Source organism: Myxocyprinus asiaticus, chromosome 33 (genome assembly GCF_019703515.2).
Source record: "Myxocyprinus asiaticus isolate MX2 ecotype Aquarium Trade chromosome 33, UBuf_Myxa_2, whole genome shotgun sequence".
Taxonomy (NCBI): Eukaryota; Metazoa; Chordata; class Actinopteri; order Cypriniformes; family Catostomidae; genus Myxocyprinus; species Myxocyprinus asiaticus.
The window spans coordinates 9,625,410-9,644,752 of NC_059376.1; the positions used below are offsets into that span (position 1 = coordinate 9,625,410).

Sequence of the window (19,343 nt, forward strand, 5' to 3'; positions counted from 1 at the left end):
CCATAATTTTACAATTTCATCATACAATCCAGACAATGCTCTTAAAGGGATAGTGAAGTTCTCTCATCATTTACTCGCATCTCATCCCAGATATGTTTGACTGTCTTTCTTCTGCTGAACACAAATGAAGATTTTTAGAAGAATATTTAAGTTCTGTAAATGTTCATAAAATGCAAGTGAATTGTGTCCAAAACTTTGAAGCTCCAAAAAGCACATAAAGTCAGCATAAAAGTAATCCATACGACTCCAGTGGTTAATTCCGTGTTTTCAGAAGCGATATGATAGGTGTGGGTGAGAAACAGATCAATATGTATTTATTTTTACTATAAATTCTCCTTCTTGACCAGCAGGTGGCGATGTGTATGAATAATGTGAATCACCAAAAACAAAATAACTCTAAGGAGAAAAGTGTGCATAGGAGGGCTGTTTGAAAGTGGAGATTTATAGTAAAAAAGGACTTAATTATTGATCTGTCATATAGATTACATTTATGCTGCCTTTATGTACTTTTTGAAGCTTCAAAGTTTTGGTTACCATTCACTTGCATTGTATGGACCTACAGAGCTGAGATATTCTTCTAAAAATCTTTGTGTTCTGCAAAAGAAAAAAGTCACACACATCTGGGATGGCATGAGGGTGAGTACATGATGAGAGATTTTACAGACAAACAAACAAAAGCTTTTCTGATTATGTTTAATTTGAAATACAGCTAAGTGTCCTAAGGTAGAAAGATACTGTAATCAATTTTGGTTTATCTTCATGGTCACATTAAAACAAAACAATGTAATCTCATTTCTTTCATTAGGGAAGGAAAATGTTGGCCTTCGTCATGAGGAAAGAATGCTTTTCATGTTTGACAGACCTTGTTTCTGTTGCTTAAAGTCTACATGATATCAAAATTAAGCCTATTTACTTTCTTAAAACACACCCCTGGTCTTACAGTGCACAGTCATGTTTATACTGTATTTCTTCTAAGACTTCAGGACCTCATCAAACCTCTCATAATAACAGCTAATAGCTATTTAGTCGTTAGGGTTTTAGACTGCTCTTTTAGGTAATGCATCCTTTCTAAAAAAAATTCCAATTGTTAAAAGTAATTTAATGCCAATTACCATAATAAAGGTTATGGCAATATTAGGAAATAACAATTGAAACAGAAGATTTCAAGGGTCAACTTATGTGCCTCTATGTCCCGGTCAAAACCCCTCCATGAAAGTGGGTGCCAGCTGTGTTTTAGGAGTGGAGTAGTCTTCCAAACTCAACTGCGAACTCATATTCAGGTCTGGCACTATTCTGGTAATACCCACTTTTCATGATACAATCTGCATCACATTAATGTAAATAAATTGTGAATGCCATTTCATGTTGACTTTAACCCAAAGCTGAAATGTAGGCCTTCTGGAATTGATTTTTTTGATTTGATTCTTTCACTGTTTTCCACCATGCAAGATGAATTCACAGAATTCATGTTTATACTGTATTTCTTCTGAGACTTCAGGACCTCATCAAACCTCTCATAAGAACAGTTATAATACATGTCCTTCTGTACCCCCAGAGTTACTTCAGTTCAGGATGTGAATAAGATACAAAATACTGAAAGGTGATCAGTTCTATGTAGTCATACATTTACATAAAATGTAAGCCCCTGACAGACTGACTTCTCTAACATGGGACTCATAGCTGATAACAAATTCAGAGGGTGTTATTCACCTTAATGTCTCAGACATCAATTTACCACTTCTATAAGAGCTCGCTACCTTCATGCTGACTATTTACGTACTGGATTTCCTAATTTCTAACAGCATCACAATTTGGCCAACTTGCTGAAAAACATCATCACATTCATAGGACAGTCATATACATGTCATCTCAACGTATCACACATAAATTCAGTATGTGCACATTAGCACATTTGAATTTGCACTTGATTTGATTAAGCAACAGGTGGAATCCGCAGTGTGATTTCTTGATTCCAACATTATATCAGTGTGCCAAGAGCAAATTGTGATCCAATCCACCAAAAGAGACCTCCAGAGGCTCCCAATATCAGCACCGCCAGAGCGGCTTTGAGCACTGCTCTAGCGGGTCGAGTAAAGTCAACGGGGCCCATTGTGGCCAGTAGAGCGGTAGTGACCGTGTGTGTAAATACAATGGAGATGGCTGTGTTGATGGCCACAATCTGACCAAACTTTGCGAAAGGCACAATGACACAAAAAAAGAGTGGAAGGGTAGATATCACTGTGGTGACGGCACTAGAAACTATGGCAACCCCCACGTGATTGGCTGCTTCAAGAGTCCGTAGTTGCCGTTTGATATATGAGTCCTGAATGTAAAAGAAAAGGGGGTGTCAAAGGTTTCTGCATTCAGTAACTATGAAGACCATTGTATACTTCTAGAAGCTAGGGTTAGGATGTGATACAATAGGACACACTTGTTGCATCAGTGTGTACTTTTTCAGCCGTCTAGGTTCTGGAAGTATTTTTCCCATTCATTTCTTCCATAAGAATCTCATAAAATCATTCATAAAAGAGTTCTAAGCCATGAACCAAACCAACCAGCTCTGCACCAGCAGATGGTAATAAAGTTCATGTCCAAACCCTGAAAATATAGTGGAACATTAAATAATGTCCTTACTACTGTTGTAGTCATTTGATTAAACAAAAATGTTTGAGATATGTGTTAAACTTTCTAGAGGTCATGGTTTATTTTTCAATTTTTATCATTATAGTGTTTAAATTTACAATTGTATTTATTATCTAATTTGTTTTGGTATTTTTCAACCTGTTATCGTAGAGTGATATTTAAGTCACTGCAAAAGAGAGAGAGTAAAATGTTTGGATTTTGGGAGATGTTTACGATTTTTTGTACCACTTCGTTATTTTAATTATATTTTCGATTAGTTTGAAATGTAATTTGAATTTTGAAATATTTTTGGTTTAAGTTTTTTGTGTTTCAATAAATGAATGTAAATTTTAAAGCAGAATCGACTGGTAGAAGTGAAGTGCATGCATGCAAAAAAAAAAAACCTGATCCCTCGATCCACAGTCTAACCTGGAAGGCTGACCCAATCACTGTTAGTACTAGCCATGATTTCTGTGTCACTTGATCCATATGATTAATAATGCTTACATTCTCTTTAATTTAATGGAGCCAATATCCAAATCCTGAACCATATTTTCCATGTGTATAAAAGGAGCGTGTCACTGTCATAGAAATATGACTGACATTCAACACGGACGCAGATATGCACAAAAGAACGTAAGTCCATATCTCTATTCTTCTAATTCATTGCATACAGTCCATTTTCACTACCAACTTCTTATGAATGTGCTTTCTTTGTGTATATTGCTGGTGCTTGAGGGATCACACTATCAAATAGGACGCAGATGATTAGAAGAACCTCAGAATTAAATTTCACTTGATCAAGCCCATTAGCACTTTGCACACACGATTTCACCAAACCCACTTGCGCCTAGACTTAGCGCATGCTTGCACAAAAATGTTAAAACTTCATGGCCATGCCCATTGACTGCACGTATGACATATCGCACAGTTTTCTTTCCTGTGTTGACATATTTTCTACTGCCTTTGTTGACATATTTCCTACTGAAACAGCAAGTTTGTGCAGGACATATCAAAGGGTTTGTCCCTTTTTTTTAAATGGCCAATAGGATTTGGTTACCATCATTTGCTACTTGCTTGTTGGGTACATTCTCGTTCTATTGAGCATTTAATTGGATGTGAAGTGCAACATGAGTCATCAATATTTTTGGTATATTTTCTCAGAAGAGAAAGATTGCAAAAGTGAATTTTGTCAATGATTAGAGGTACACAAGCATATAGCAAATATAAACCATAAAACTCTAATTCTGATTTAATTCTTTAATCACTATGCACTAAAATTTTTTTTAAAGCTACAGATGTGCTTTATATGGTAATATCTAAATGAATAGGTTACACCAACAAAACTAATTTTAAGGGTTAGATCAAGTAGAAATAGCTCCTTAAGATAACAATTTCAGGTTACCGCTTTTCACAGTTTGCAACCACCACTACAGGAACGGTCGGGAAAATAAATATCCTGAAAACAGCCACTATCAATGTTTTCATTTAAGAATCAAAGAACATATTTTTAGACACATTTGTTAGTTAATGGACAAAGGGTAAACATACCAAACTGTGATCAGCGAGTCCTAAGTTCCCAGTGTCTCCAGCCAGTAGATAGCCCTCCACAAGATGTAAGCAATAGTCTACCGAAGAGCCCACCAATATGGAGAGCGAGATGGCTTCTACTGCACCCATCTCCCAACCTAACCAATACATCATCGCCACCACCAGACAAACCATTCCTGCAAAATATAAAAAGTCTTTGTAACAGTGTTACATTAATGTATATGGCAGACGTATATATCCAAAATGACTTGTACTGATAAAATGTATACCTTGAAAGAACTACATGAGTTGCTTGGGAATCAAACACATGACCTTGGTGTTGTTCGTACAATGCTCTAATGTTGATTCTAGAAACAGTTCTGATGGCCCCCACCCTGGTCGGACGGCAATACGCTATGTTGGATTCAAGGAACATTAAACCATTTTGTAAATCTATTTTCTTGTTTAGTTCGACCCATAGGAGTTGGATACTTTTCAGAGTCTCCTTTCATTTAGCATAATTTGTGTATTCGTTCAGCATGAGTAATCACTTGCAGTGATGATATTCCTGATTGAAAGCTAGTAAAAATAAGGCCATGTTTGGCATATTGTATTAACATATAAATGAGATGGGAATAGAGCTGCACATTTCAAAGGCAATGATTTTTACCACCAGTGCATTTTACTTGAGTCAATTAAAAAGGTGACGCTATCCCTAAGTATCCTCAATGGAATTTATTGGGGCCCACAGTAATAAATGGTGGTAAACTATATCAAAGGGAGAGTTAAGTATAATATAAGAGTAAACAAAAGTGTCAATTTTATTTAAGCAATATCACACTCGCAATCATGCTATATGGCCCTAATTCAGCACTGCTGTGATTCCTCCGCAGGCCGAGTGCGATAGGTAATAAAACATGGCACTTTAGAACTAGTATCATGGCTTGGGTTGTTTCTAACAGGTTATTGGAGAAACAAGGGTGTGTGTGTGTTTGTGTGTGTGTTTGTGTGTGTGTGTGTGTGATAGTGTCAGAGAGAGATGGAGTGTGTGCGATCACCTGTTGCCACTCCCAAGCAGAGATGCTGTAGTTTGTTAGTCAGCTTTCTGGAGATAATATCATTTTGGTCAAATGCATACTATTTTCTCTGTAGAAAAATAGCCATCCAAGCAGGGGTATTCCTCCCTGTTTCACGGTAGCCGGTGCGCAAGATTAATTCACTATAGAAACCGCAATCTTCTCTGCCATTTTGAACAGTATGTCCTCTCAAATGTGGAAACTCCAGTTAGAGGTAAGCGCCTAAAGTTTGTGTAATTAAAAAGTCTGTTGTGTCTCTCAGCTGTGATGAGCCTTAATGCTGAAGTTGTTAGTTTAAAGCATTTAAAGCTATTTCCTAGCTTTAGTAGTGTAGTAGTAATACGAGCGATCACGTAGTGCTGATGAATGATAATACACGCCACCTAGCTCATATTACACACAAAAATGGTCTTTTGCCGCCACCTGCTGGCAAAAATATGTAATGTCACAAAATTGTAAATAGACAAATATAGCTCTTAACACATCTGCGCTGCTCTTACACTTTAGTTTAGAACGGTACGAACACAAGCAGAGTGATACACACAGTGAAGCGTCCGAGTGCTGATGGTGTGAGACCATCAGTACTCATTGAACGTCTCTCGTCCAGTCAGATTCCAGGACCGGAACTAACCGTTGTATATATGTGTATATACACTATATTGCCAAAGGTATTCGCTCACCCATCCAAATAATTAAATTCAGGTGTTCCAATCACTTCCATGGCAACAGGTGTATAAAATGAAGCACCTAGGCATGCAGACTGCTTCTACAAACATTTGTGAAAGAATGGGCCGCTCTCAGGAGCTCAGTGAATTCCAGCGTGGTACTGTGATAGGATGCCACCTGTGCAACAAGTCCAGTCGTGAAATTTCCTCACTACTAAATATTCCACAGTCAACTGTCAGTGGTATTATAACAAAGTGGAAGCGATTGGGAATGACAGCAACTCAGCCACGAAGTGGTAGGCCACGTAAAATGACAGAGCGGTGTCAGCGGATGCTGAGGCGCATAGTGCGCAGAGGTCGCCAACTTTCTGCAGAATCAATCGCTACAGACCTCCAAAGTTCATGTGGCCTTCAGATTAGCTCAAGAACAGTGCGTAGAGAGCTTCATGGAATGGGTTTCCATGGCCGAGCAGCTGCATCCAAGCCATACATCACCAAGTGCAATGCAAAGCGTCGGATGCAGTGGTGTAAAGCACGCCGCCACTGGACTCTAGAGCAGTGGAGACGTGTTCTCTGGAGTGACGAATCACGCTTCTCCATCTGGCAATCTGATGGACGAGTCTGGGTTTGGCGGTTGCCAGGAGAACGGTACTTGTCTGACTGGATTGTGCCAACTGTGAAGTTTGGTGGAGTGGGGATTATGGTGTGGGGTTGTTTTTCAGGAGCTGGGCTTGGCCCCTTAGTTCCAGTGAAAGGAACTCTGAATGCTTCAGCATACCAAGAGATTTTGGACAATTCCATGCTCCCAACTTTGTGGGAACAGTTTGGGGATGGCCCCTTCCTGTTCCAACATGACTGCGCACCAGTGCACAAATCAAGGTCCATAAAGACATGGATGAGCGAGTTTGGTGTGGAAGAACTTGACTGGCCTGCACAGAGTCCTGACCTCAACCCGATAGAGCACCTTTGGGATGAATTAGAGCGAAGACTGTGAGCCAGGCCTTCTCTTCCAACATCAGTGTCTGACCTCACAAATGCGCTTCTGGAAGAATGGTCAAAAATTCCCCTAAACACACTCCTAAACCTTGTGGAAAGCCTTCCCAGAAGAGTTGAAGCTGTTATAGCTGCAAAGAGTGGGCCAACGTCATATTAAACCCTATGGATTAAGAATAGGATGTCACTTAAGTTCATATGCGTCTAAAGGCAGATGAGCGAATACTTTTGGCAATATAGTGTGATATATATATATATATATATATATATATATATATATATATATACACACACACACACACACACTCTCAGCACTTTATTAGGAACACTATACTAATACTGGGTAGAGCCACCCTTTGCTCTCAAAACAGCCTCAATTCTTCATGGCATGGACTCCACAAGAAACATCCCTTTGAGATTCTGGTCCATGTTGACATGATTGCATCACACAATTTTTGCAGATTTGTCAGCTGCACATTCATACTGCAAATCTCCCGTTCTACCACATCCCAAAGGTGTTCTATTGGATTCAGATCCGGTGACAGGGAGGGCCACTGAAGAACAGTGAACTCATTGTCATGTTCATGAAACCAGTTTGAGATGACTTTTGCTTTGTGACATGTTCATGTCATATCATGCTGGAAGTAGCCGTTAGAAAATGGGTAAATTGTGGCCATGAAGGGCTGCACATGGTCAGCAACAATACTCAAATAGGCTGTGGCATTCAAGCGATGAATGATTGGTATTAACAGGCCCAAAGTGTTCCAAGAATGCATTCCCCACACCATTACACCACCACCACCACCAGCCTGAACTGTTGGCACAAGGCAGGCTGGGTCAGTGGATTCATGCTGTTGGCACCAAATTCTGACCCTTCTATCTGTGTACCTGAGCAGAAATGGAAATTCATCAGACCAGGCTACGTTTTTTAAGTCTTCAACTGTCCAGTTTTGTCAAACATATGCCCACTCCAAGCTTTCTGTTCTTGGCTGACAGAAGTGGAACCCAATGTGGTCTTCTGCTGTTGTAGCCCATCCACCTCAAGGTTCGACGTGCTGTGTATTCTGAGATGCTATTCTGCTCACCACAATTGTACAGAGGGGTTATCTGAGTTACCGTAGCCTTTCTGTCAGCTCGAACCAGTCTGGTCATTTTCTGTTGACCTCTCTCATCAACAAAGCATTACTGTCTGCAGAACTGCCGCTCACTGGATGTTTATTGTTTTTGGCACCATTCTGAGTAATTTCTAGAGGCTGTTGTGCGAGAAAATCCCAGGTGATCAGCAGTTACAGAAATACTCAAACCAGCCCGTCTGGCACCAATAATAATGCCACGGTCTAAATCATTGAGATCATATTCTTTCCTCATTTTGATGGTTGATGTGAACATTAACTGAAGCTCCTGACCCATATCTGCTTGATTTTATGCACTGTACTGCTGCCAAATGATTGGCTGATTAGATAATCGCATGAATAAGTAGGTGTATATGTATAGCTAATAAAGTGCTCAGTGAGTGTAATTCTCATTATTCTCAATGGCAAATCTCATTACTGTATAACAGTAATTTTTTTCCTTAATTGTCATGCAAATAATGTAACAATTTAAAAATCTTACTGATTATAAAATAGGCTTCTATTTCTTTACGCAAAATGCAATTTCTTATTTTTATTTTAATTTTGGGTAAAATATGATCTGGACATGTTCTAGACAGGGTTTGTTTGAATCCTAATGATTAAATGTATCAAAACAGCTAAGCATCTTATGTTATATGTAACAACACAGTTATAACCACAAAACAAAGGGATGAAAAATAATATACAGACAGAAATGTACTCTAAATGATTGAATAATTGGGACAAAAATGTTACAAAACATACTATCAAAAATATTAGAAAACATGCGTTAAGCAATTTTTTGTATAAGAAAGTCATTTAGATTCCTTTAAAGGTGTACACAGTAATCTTTTGAATATGTCCTCTTGGACTTACAGTGACACCTATTGGTGTGGATGCAGCATCATTCAAACGCAATAGTTTTCAGTTACAGATGCTATTGGAGAAATGTACTATTCACAGTCAGCCATGATTAATTTAATCCAAGAGTGAAAGTGCCCAATAACAGGGTGGTTTCTGAGATTAATCAAGTAGTATTCAGCTGGTCATGTGATCCTAACATGGCAGCCCCCATGTAAAATAAAACAGCTTTTATAATGTTACTGATATGACTGGAGTCTTCGTATGTTTCAAAATAACAAATAATATTTTTAGAAATAGTGAGTGCATCTTTAAGTGATGTACTAAAATGTGCAAAGTACTAAAATTTACTAAAATTTGCAAAGGTATCACTTACCTAGAATGCTCAGCAGGATAGGAAGCAGCAAAAGTGGATGAGCAGTAAATACAGCTACAGACGCAATGCAAATGGCAAGTGACAGCAGTAAACTGTAGAGGGCGCTCTCCACACCTAGACTCAAGGGGAAGAGCAGAGAAGAGGTCAGGGGGCAATCTGATTTTATTAAATGTAAAATAAATAGAGAAACTGAATACACTCTTATTTTTATGTCTTGAGTGTCAGGTTAATGGGTACTCCTGTTAATGATGTCTGCGTCTCAGACTAATCACTCTGAAACTGGCCATTTATTCAACCAGAGGCACTTTAATTAAAGCTCTGTACTATTTTTCGCTCTCTTGCCTATAATTTCCATGAAGATCTGTTTCCAGTGTTGGCAGGTCTGGAACCCGCGCCTCAAGGCAGACGATGCTGGGAGTGATGCAAGCTGCTTCTGTAGGAAACTCTCCCATTGGAGGAAATCAGAGTGAGTCTGAAATGAAGATTTTCCCTTGTAGGTGGTCTGGATTACAGAGACAATGAGAACAAAGAACCAGAAAAAATACTTATTGACTTGGAGAGCTTTGTATGAGGTCGATGACAATGAAAATAAAAATGATGCAGATATTTTGCAATTGACAGAATTAAGGAATAGTTCACCCCAAAATTTTATTATCTGGGGCTGTCAATCTCGAAAAAGGATCAAAAGCACCATAACAATTATTTATGAAAAATTGAAAAATATTATTGAAATTACTTTTTCATAAATTAATGAAAAATTTAAATGCCAATTCTTTCCAGGGCTGCTGAGTGAATCCAGTCAGGCTTCCTAAGCTAACATTTGGCCCGGTTGCTAGGGTGGGTAGAATCATGCTGGGTTAACGCATTGGGAATTGGACATGCTCTATGGAGAATTGGACATTCCCCCCCCAAAAAAGCCAATTCTTAAGGTCAGCAATGGAATTATTTTTTATATCAGTAATTACATTTGCACTAGTAATAACATTATTCATATAAAAATGACGTAAATATTTGTGGAAATCAAATCAAAAATGGAATTTCAACTATTAAAAAACATACTGATACCTGTAACTGCATTTTCACCAGTATAATTCCAAAATGATCTGTCATTTACAAAACGCAATGGACCCTTTTCACACTTCTGGGATTTGGAACATGGAAGTAAACGACTGCAGGGTAAACTTTGATATCGGTGAATGGGAGTAAAATGGGAGACCATGCCAAATACTAGTTTTTACTTGCCCATTTGCTCCAACACCAAAATTAAAAAACCCCACCACTATTACATTACCACAACATTAGAAATGAAGAAAGAAATTGGGAATGATGGATTATGACAGAAGAAAGAGAGAAGAGAACATTTACTGTCACTCAGCTAAGTTAGAAACTTCATCGCATTTGTGGTAACAGTTTTTTTTATTTTTATTATTATTAATTCCAGGGTAATATAAAAGTATATTGTTATAAATTAACACTTAATAATTAAAAAATTGGGTCCATTACAGACATCAATAATTTATTTATTACTAGTTGAAATTAGAATTTCACATATCAGTAATGTACTTATTAGTAAAACTGATCATTTTTTGATATCAATGATTAAATTGTTACTAGTGAAAATGTCCATTCCAGATATCAACAATTGAATTATAACTAGTACAATGGTCATTTTTAATATGTGTAATTTGGTTTTCACTAGTAGCAATGTTAATTTCAGTTATCTGTAATGTGATATATTTCATGATATATTTAATTACTCTTCAGTTTATTAAAATCTGAAATCCATTTCCACTGAAACTGTAATGCAAACCAAATTATAAATGTCAGTATCAGAAATGGACATTTGCATTAGTGACAATACAATAATTATATCAAACATTATTATTTTTACTAGTAAGGAGTGCATAGCTGATATGTGTATTTGGAATTTAACTAATAAGAAATGAATTTGACTACCACCCCTGGAGTCACGAGTTCGAATCCAGGGCATGCTGAGTGACTCCAGCCAGGTCTCCTAAGCAACCAAATTGGCCCGGTTGCTAGGGAGGGTAGAGTCACATAGGGTAACCTCCTCATGGCCGCTATAATGTGGTTCTCGCTCTCGGTGGGGCATGTGGTGAGTTGTGCGTGGATGCCGTGGAGAATAGCGTGAAGCCTCCACACACGCTATGTCTCCGCGGTAACGTGTTCAACAAGCCACGTGATAAGATGCGCGGATTGACGGTCTCAGACGTGGAGGCAGCTGAGTCACTACGCCACCACAAGGACTTAGAGTGCATTGGGCATTCCAAATTGGGGAGAAAAGGGGAGAAAATAAAAAAAATACAAAATAATAATATAAATAAATAAAAATAAGAAATTAATTATAAATATCTGTAATTGCTTTTTGAAACAGGAGTGAATGACAGGTCATTGTGAAATTCTATGAGTGAAAATGCAGTTATGAATATCAAACCTTTTTTTTACGTTGAAATTTAATTTTTGATATTTAGAATGGATATATTCGCGAGTAAATGACAACATTTTGATATCAAGAATTCACATTTGAACTAGTGCAAATGTAATAACCGATGTCAAAAATTTGCTTGCAAAATTCCTTGTAGCAATTCCATTTCTGATCACAAGAATTAACATTTTAACCAGTGCAAATTGAATTATAGATCTATAGTTCGTACCCTGCACATGATTAAATGTCAAAAGGGCTTATGACAAAAGTGTTTAAACCTTTCCACTTTAATTATTAATCCATGAAATGTTGCAGTGAACTCACAGATTCAAAAGCCATAGAGATCCAGTGCACTCTACCGCCCTGCATGCCCACTGCACCATGAGACAGCTGGCCAGGCAAGAGGTTGGGCTCAGGAAGAGAGTGACAGTCAGGGTGGAGCAAGGGCAGAATGGAAGTGAGGCTATTACCTGCGAAATATAAAGGGATCACGGTAAAACTACGAACATCAAGATAGGATCAACAAGCATTTCTGCTGTGTGATTCACTGCTACCTGATGGCAAACACTGAGCTCCACCAGGCTTCACTAGCTTGGTATTGGCACTGATGGCTTTGCAAAGCTGGCACAAATGTCCAATCTCATTAAAGAGATCAAAGTCTGGATCATAGATCACACTGCCCTTTGAGAAGGAGAGAAAATCAATAATATTCATAAATCAACTGGAGCTTCAAAGGAAAACAACCTATATAAACAGCAATATGTATTTATGATTTCTATTGGGAATGGACATGACATATTATGAGAGATAAAACTTACTGAGAGTAATAATTAATATTAACTAGTGCACAAAGCTGAAAATTAGGGTCAATGTTGATAGTGTTTTACTGGGCAAATCCAAAGCTTAGCTTATTAAAAGGCATTGTGCTACTGTTTGTTCATTAAGTGGAAGAAACTGCTATTACTGGCTGATTCCCAATTTGTATACTTCTACTATGCAATTAAAGTATGTATTCCACATCATAACACTGCATCTTAATACCACAGACCCCTTCGTTGCACATTGGTGTTTGCATTTAATGGCCTCTGGCTAAAATAGTTACCTTTAGTGGTCTCGCATCCATTGCTGATTATAAACTACTAAGAAAATCGAAAGAGAACCGTCACAAACTTCTACTCTTCCGTGCATCATTAGAAAATCTAGCATACTATGAGTAGAATTGAAATGCCATTTGCCATTTCTACCATTGCCATACTATCAGCATAATTGAAGATGCACTAATCCTAATGTTGCATACTAATTAGGATGTATTTGAATGACACTTGGAATGCAGCCACTGTGATTTTTTGGTAAGTTACGAGCTGATGTTATCCTTGAGCATTAGCAATTATGATTGGAACATCACATATGTAGTGGGTATGATATTTGTTTTTAGAGGTATTTTATTCACAGTGGAAACAGTTTAACTATGACTCACCAGGTCTCCAATAACATGGTTGTCTGAATGCTGAGTGCGGTTAACCCCTAGTATACCGAAAACCACAAACACCATGGCTCCAGTGTCCACTAGAGGGCGCACTGCTGGTTTCCCACATCCACCTCCACTGCAAGGGTTAAAACCTGATGTCCTAGAGATCTTAACCTGGGTGGGGACTGATGAGATATAGAAGATGTAACTGATGTTCATGTAAGAAAGAACAAAAAGCATCGTGCCAAACGAGAATACAAGAAAGATTGGTCATGGGCGTTTTTTGAATTCAACATTTTATTACGTTAACTTTGTCTATCTCTAGATCTCTAACCACTAAACCTTAGATTTAGATATCGAAATCTAGAAAAGTCATCTCTAGAGTGGGTTCATGAGTTTGTTTCTCAGACTTCTGCTGTATTTTAAGACCGTTTTTATGTGTATGACTTTTGTGTATGAAATCTGATTCGATATTCAAGATCAAATGTACAATTAAATGTAATTATATGTATATTGTGCTGTATATTGCATAGTATATGTATATACTGTATATGTAATTACAAATAATTAAGTACATTTAACAACAAAGAGTGCCAATTTCAATGGGGTACCTGCAGGTAGTGGGGCGTAGAAACTGCCCTGAGTGGGTCCATCGGGACCAGAGCTGAACACACACCCCGGTGGCCCCACACACACACGACTGGGGTACGGGCTGATCGTGTGCTGGGCAAAATAGAGCTTCCTGGAAAAAGACATACGTTTCCACAATATGAAAAAAAAAGCAGTATTAAGTGTTAACAGAAAATTACGTTGTTTTTGTGACATTAAGCTTTTTATGCATCATTATTTTATTTTTATTTTTTACATTTAAGCACATGTCCCCCAAATTTACATTACTGTAATGAAAAAATAAATAAAATAATTTTAATTTATTTAAAAATAATAATAATAAAAAAATAATTTAAATAATTTGATTTAATTAAATCATTGAAATTAATAAATCACTAAAAATAATAATTTGCATTTCTGTAATGGGAAAAAATCATTATATATTATTTAAATATTAAGATATTTATAGATCATGGTTAATTAACCTTCATTATCTTTATGTAAAAGTTTTGTTTGTTTGTTTGTTTGTTTGTTTTTTACATGTGAACTGGACATACATTCAAAAGGTTTACCAGTTTTTTTTAGGTGATTTCTTTAAGAATATCCAAGCCTCTTTTTTCCAAATAAGAAAAGTGAATGAGGACTGTAGTTGTCAAGCTCCAAAATAACCAACAAGTATAATTTTTTGTCTATTATAATATCATTAAAGTGATCCATGTAATTTCTGTGCTATATTCCAAGTCTTTTGAAGACTTATGATAGCTCTGCGTGAAGAACTGAAATTTAACCACATAAAGGAGCCAATACACTTATAGCGAAATCGAAGAATGAACAGGTGTTACGTCATTTAAAAACAAATCTGCCCAAAAATGTGTTTTTAAGTTAGTTGCAGTGGTTTGTAACAGCTCGCCAACTCAACAACGGAAAATGAAAATTTTGCACCGACTGCTAAACATCTTCATACTTCTATTGGTCCACATCATTGTACGCCCCCATATTTAAATGCACCTGTAAACACCTCCACCAGCAGCGTGGCCGATTTCAGAATGTTCACAAACAATATACCATTGCTCGACTGTTTTGAACTGCTTACCAACTCTGAACGAAGAACTTCGCCGTGAGTTTATCAAAGCCTTAAGTCATCGACTCCTTTTATGATACTTTTGTGGTGCTTGTGGTTTGGAAGGTTTGGAATGACATGAGGCAAAGTAAACTCATGAATTTTCATTTTTAGGTGAACTATTCCATTAAAGGTTATACGGAGAAATGTTGATCAGTGGAGAGGTGATATTGCTCTGGCATGCACATAATAAATTATCTCAATGAGTTACGGATCATCTGAGAACATCATGTCTGCTCCTGTTCCTCACCTGCTGTGCTGTTGCTCAACCAAAGCCACATAGAATTCAAACTCTGTTATCCAGCGCCGGCTGACGTCACATGACCGTAGAGTAAGCATCCACCGCGGGCGGGGGTGATAGGCATGAGATACACACACGGTCATCCGCGTGCTGAAGTTGCTATGGGGACTGCTGTAGGCCTGTTACCGTGACAACACATCGATCAGTTTGTCAGCTCAGATGGAATGGAGCTATAAGGGCAAATGAAGCATGCTGAGGTGATATGAACACACACCACACACATTATTGCACATAAATTCTTTGAAGGATGATGGAATTTGGAGGGCTTGAACTAAATTGTGTACATTGAAAGTTTTATTTGTTCAGTAAGGCGTTTGCAAATAGGCAGTAAGGAATTTTTTTTTCCTGTGTTGCAAAGGAATTAAGCAATGTGAAAAACACATTTGCCGAACATAATTATGTTGTCATGAAAGTGTCTTGAAAATGGCATTTTAAGAAAATGGTTTCTCCTTGCAAAGTTTGTGCTTGTATAAAGTAGTTTTTTAATTATTATTATTTGTTTCTCATCCAATGAAAGTGAATGGTGACTGAGACTGTCAGTCCCTAACAATCTGCCTAACAGCTCCATTTGTGTTTCTTATGTGTTAGGTACAACATGAGGGTGAATAAATGATAACAGAATTTTCATTTTTGAAAATGTAATGATACATTACAAATTATGATGTTCAAACGACAATAGACTTTGTGTGTATCTATGCATGTATTTATGTGAAGATGTACATTTACATATATAAGTGCATACAGACCTGAAAGAACGGTACATCCCCGTGCCCAGCTGATGATTTTTGCCAGGGTTTGGGTACGCTGGCACTCAGTGAATAGCGATAGAGAGTGACAGGTGAGGCCAGCTCCAATTTAAAGACATAGATGGTGAGGAGACCATCTGTTCACACAAACAGTTTTTTTAGTACAAACACCAGTGCCAGGAGAAGATCCAAACGTTAGTTTTCACTGAGCATTAGATGCATAAGTTTAAAGAGATAGTTCACCCAATTTTCTCATCATTTACTCACCATTTACTCAATGAAGATTTTTAGTAAAATAACTCAAATAAGCAATGTTGGTCCGTTCAATGCAAGTTATTATGTAAATTATTATTTTGTGCCCCCATTCCTTCCAGTAGAGCAGAAAAACAAACCTGTGATTGTCTGTGCTGTGCTGTTGGGTGCTGCTTTGGTCTGGTTCGAGTAAATTACGGGATGTTTTCCTGAGGCAGAACTTGTGGAGCCAGAAGTATTGTGCAGATTATGAGGTCGCTCCATAAAAACACCTGTAAGACACAGAGAGGTGGGACAGGTCAGTCTGTTCCAATTTATTTCATGTTATGTCTCACATTTAGTGATAAAACCTGTATAACCTTCTTTCTTTTTAGGAACACAAAGGGAGAAATTTGGGAAAATCTCCTACTCGTTGTTGTCCATACAATGGCAGTGGACAGTGCCCATCTCTTCAAGCTTCAAAAGGATGCAAAATTATAATTTGGAAGTCTAATAAATAATTACATTTTACTTGTAACTTGTTCTGAAGTTGCTACAACTGGAGTTGGACCACCAGAAAGATATTCACAACGAGAACACAACACAGCTGCCACAAACTGGAGAACCAAACTTACAAAACCTGTCTGAAGAGATTGAAGTTGTAGAGGAGATGCATTTGTATGACCAGTCATATTTGTATGAACCAGAATACTCAAACTGATAGATGGAAGAGGCTGACAGAGTCAGACAGAGAATACAGGAGACCACAGTTTTTTGGATGTTTCACTTACCAAAAGTGAACTGTAAAATCAGGGAGAAAGTCAGAGGGAGCCGGAGCCACCTCTTCCGAGTCCTCCGGTTCATAAAAAAATAAAGCTTAAAGGAATAGTTCACCCAAAAATGAAAATTCTCTCATCATTTACTGATATCCCAGATGTGTATGACTTTATTTCTTCACCTAAACACAACAGTTAAAAAGTTAAATTGTTAAAAGGTACTTAAATATTTATGTTTTTCCACATCAAAAGTAATTGTGTCACTTTAGAAGACATTTATTTAACATCTGGAGTCATATGGATGACATTTATGCTGACAGTCTGTGATTTTTGGAGCTTCAAAAGAGAAATCTCCATTCACTTGCATTTTAAGGACCTACTGAGCTGAGATACTATTTTTCTTCAAATGTGTTCTGGTGAAGAAAACAAGTCATACACACCTGGGATATCATGAGGGTGAATAAATAATGAGAGAATTTTTTGAAATATCCCATTAATAATAATGCATGTCCTCCTCAGACATGTTTTGTCAACTTCAGACATGTTTTGTAAGTCAGTTTCTTTAGTTTTTGTGCAGCAGTGTTGTAGTCTCTGATGTGAATATCTCTGTGGTGGTCCGGTTGTAGCAACAGCAAAAAACGAGTTCTCGCTTGAACATCCCTTCTCTCGAGTGAGGGCAGCGTGAACTGCTGCTCTCTTGCAATCTCTTGATCGCACACAGGAGAGCAATGGCCGGTCAAGATTTTCACTAAATAATAAATTAGATTTCGGTTTGTTTCTCACCAAACCTTATTGTATGCTTTTCCATGAAAAATTATTTAATCGACTTTTGAATAACACTTTTGTGTCCTTTTGTAGCTAAAAGAGAAGTATACTATCCACTACCATTGTATGGACAACAACGAGCAGTAGATTTTCCCAAATTTCTCCCTTTGTGTTCCGAAAAATAAAAAAGAAACATGGCTTTAGAACAACACAAGCACAGGTGACTAAACAATGACTGAATTTTCATTTATGAGTGAACTATCACTTTAAGTTAATCTGCCTTATTAAACAGCTCTCTGGAATACATGATTCTGATTGGTAAATTGCAGCATTCTACAGTCAAATATTTTTGTATAATGATAGCTAAACTGTATAAGTTCAAATTCGTATCTCCTGCATTCATACAACTTTTCCTTTAAAAGACAGGTGCGTCCCAAATCACACACTTCTGTGCTTTTTTATGCCATTAAGTATGTTTACACTGAAAATGCAACAAAAAAATGTGTACTACAAGTACCCGGATGATGCACTTCTTCAGCCGTCAAAACTGAGTGTGGAATGTTGGACACTTCATGCACTCAGCGCTCGCGGCTTGCCGTACATAGCGGAAGGGGCGATTGCTTGTTTGACAAAACAATTGTGAATAATGGAGAATGTAGCAACTAGCGAAACTACAGTGAAAACAGCACCTTACAAATGTAACTTGAATGCTTTACCATCACCCCACACTGTGTGAATATGGACGTTATTTGAGATAGAAGTGTTGAACTGAGGATGGCTAACACGCTAAAGCTAGCAGCAACACATCACATGCATTTGAAATGTCACTTCTGTCAGCTGTTAAACAGCGAATGTTTCTATGTAGTAAAAAAAGGTTACGTGTTCCATTTGGGGCGATACTACGCTTTTAAAATTCATACACTACATGGCTGAGTTCATAGTGTATATTTGTAAGCGCATAGTGTATAGTGTGTCATTTGGGACACAGCTACACTTTTCAAGCAAAACAACAAAGGTTTGTTTGGTTTGAAATGATAAAATAATACAGATATACTGTTCAGAATGCAGACAAAAAGTATTTTGACACTTTCTGGTTGTTAAACTTGCATAAGGGGAACTGACTTCATACATCCATAAAAATCAGCTTGATAACAGTTTGTTTAAAGTAGTAGCAAAAATGGCTCAGAAAAGTGAAGTTAGTTCTGTGAAATGCTCTACCATCATTTGTTTGCAAATGCCACTTGGTTTGATATTGTTATACATATAATGCAATAACATCCATACACCGACAGATGGGCTGGTTTGAATATTTCTGTAATTGCTGATATCCTGGGATTTTTAACTCACAACAGTCTCTAGAATTTACTCAGAATGGTGCCAAAAACAAAAATACATCCAGTGAGCGGCAGTTCTGTGGACAGAAATGACTTGTTGATGAGAGAGGTCAACAGAGAATGGCCAGACTGGTTCAAACTGACAAAGTCTATGGTAACTCAGATAACCGCTCTGTACAATTGTGGTGAGAAGAATATCATCTCAGAATGCTATTCTGAGATGCGGATTGGCGCTGTTTTGGCGGCACGAGGGGGACCTACACAATATTAGGTAGGTGGTTTTAATGTTGTGGCTGATTGGTGTATGTTTTT

General features: G+C 37.6%; 1 protein-coding gene across 2 annotated transcripts in view; it reads right to left on the reverse strand.

The window, feature by feature from the left end:
* Positions 1-538: 538 nt before the first annotated feature.
* The window catches only part of LOC127423955 (protein dispatched homolog 3-like), an 84,536-nt gene continuing 65,731 nt past the window's right edge, over positions 539-19,343 (reverse strand). For both annotated transcript variants that reach the window (XM_051668673.1, XM_051668672.1), the window contains 11 exons: positions 16,318-16,449; positions 15,926-16,062; positions 15,129-15,298; positions 13,761-13,891; positions 13,159-13,334; positions 12,236-12,362; positions 12,006-12,151; positions 9,578-9,737; positions 9,236-9,349; positions 4,174-4,349; positions 539-2,323 (listed from right to left, as the gene is read on the reverse strand). In XM_051668673.1, the coding sequence (XP_051524633.1) occupies positions 1,979-2,323; positions 4,174-4,349; positions 9,236-9,349; positions 9,578-9,737; positions 12,006-12,151; positions 12,236-12,362; positions 13,159-13,334; positions 13,761-13,891; positions 15,129-15,298; positions 15,926-16,062; positions 16,318-16,449 (1,814 nt within the window). In that variant the 3' untranslated portion in view covers positions 539-1,978. The remainder of the gene's footprint in view (positions 2,324-4,173; positions 4,350-9,235; positions 9,350-9,577; positions 9,738-12,005; positions 12,152-12,235; positions 12,363-13,158; positions 13,335-13,760; positions 13,892-15,128; positions 15,299-15,925; positions 16,063-16,317; positions 16,450-19,343) is intronic.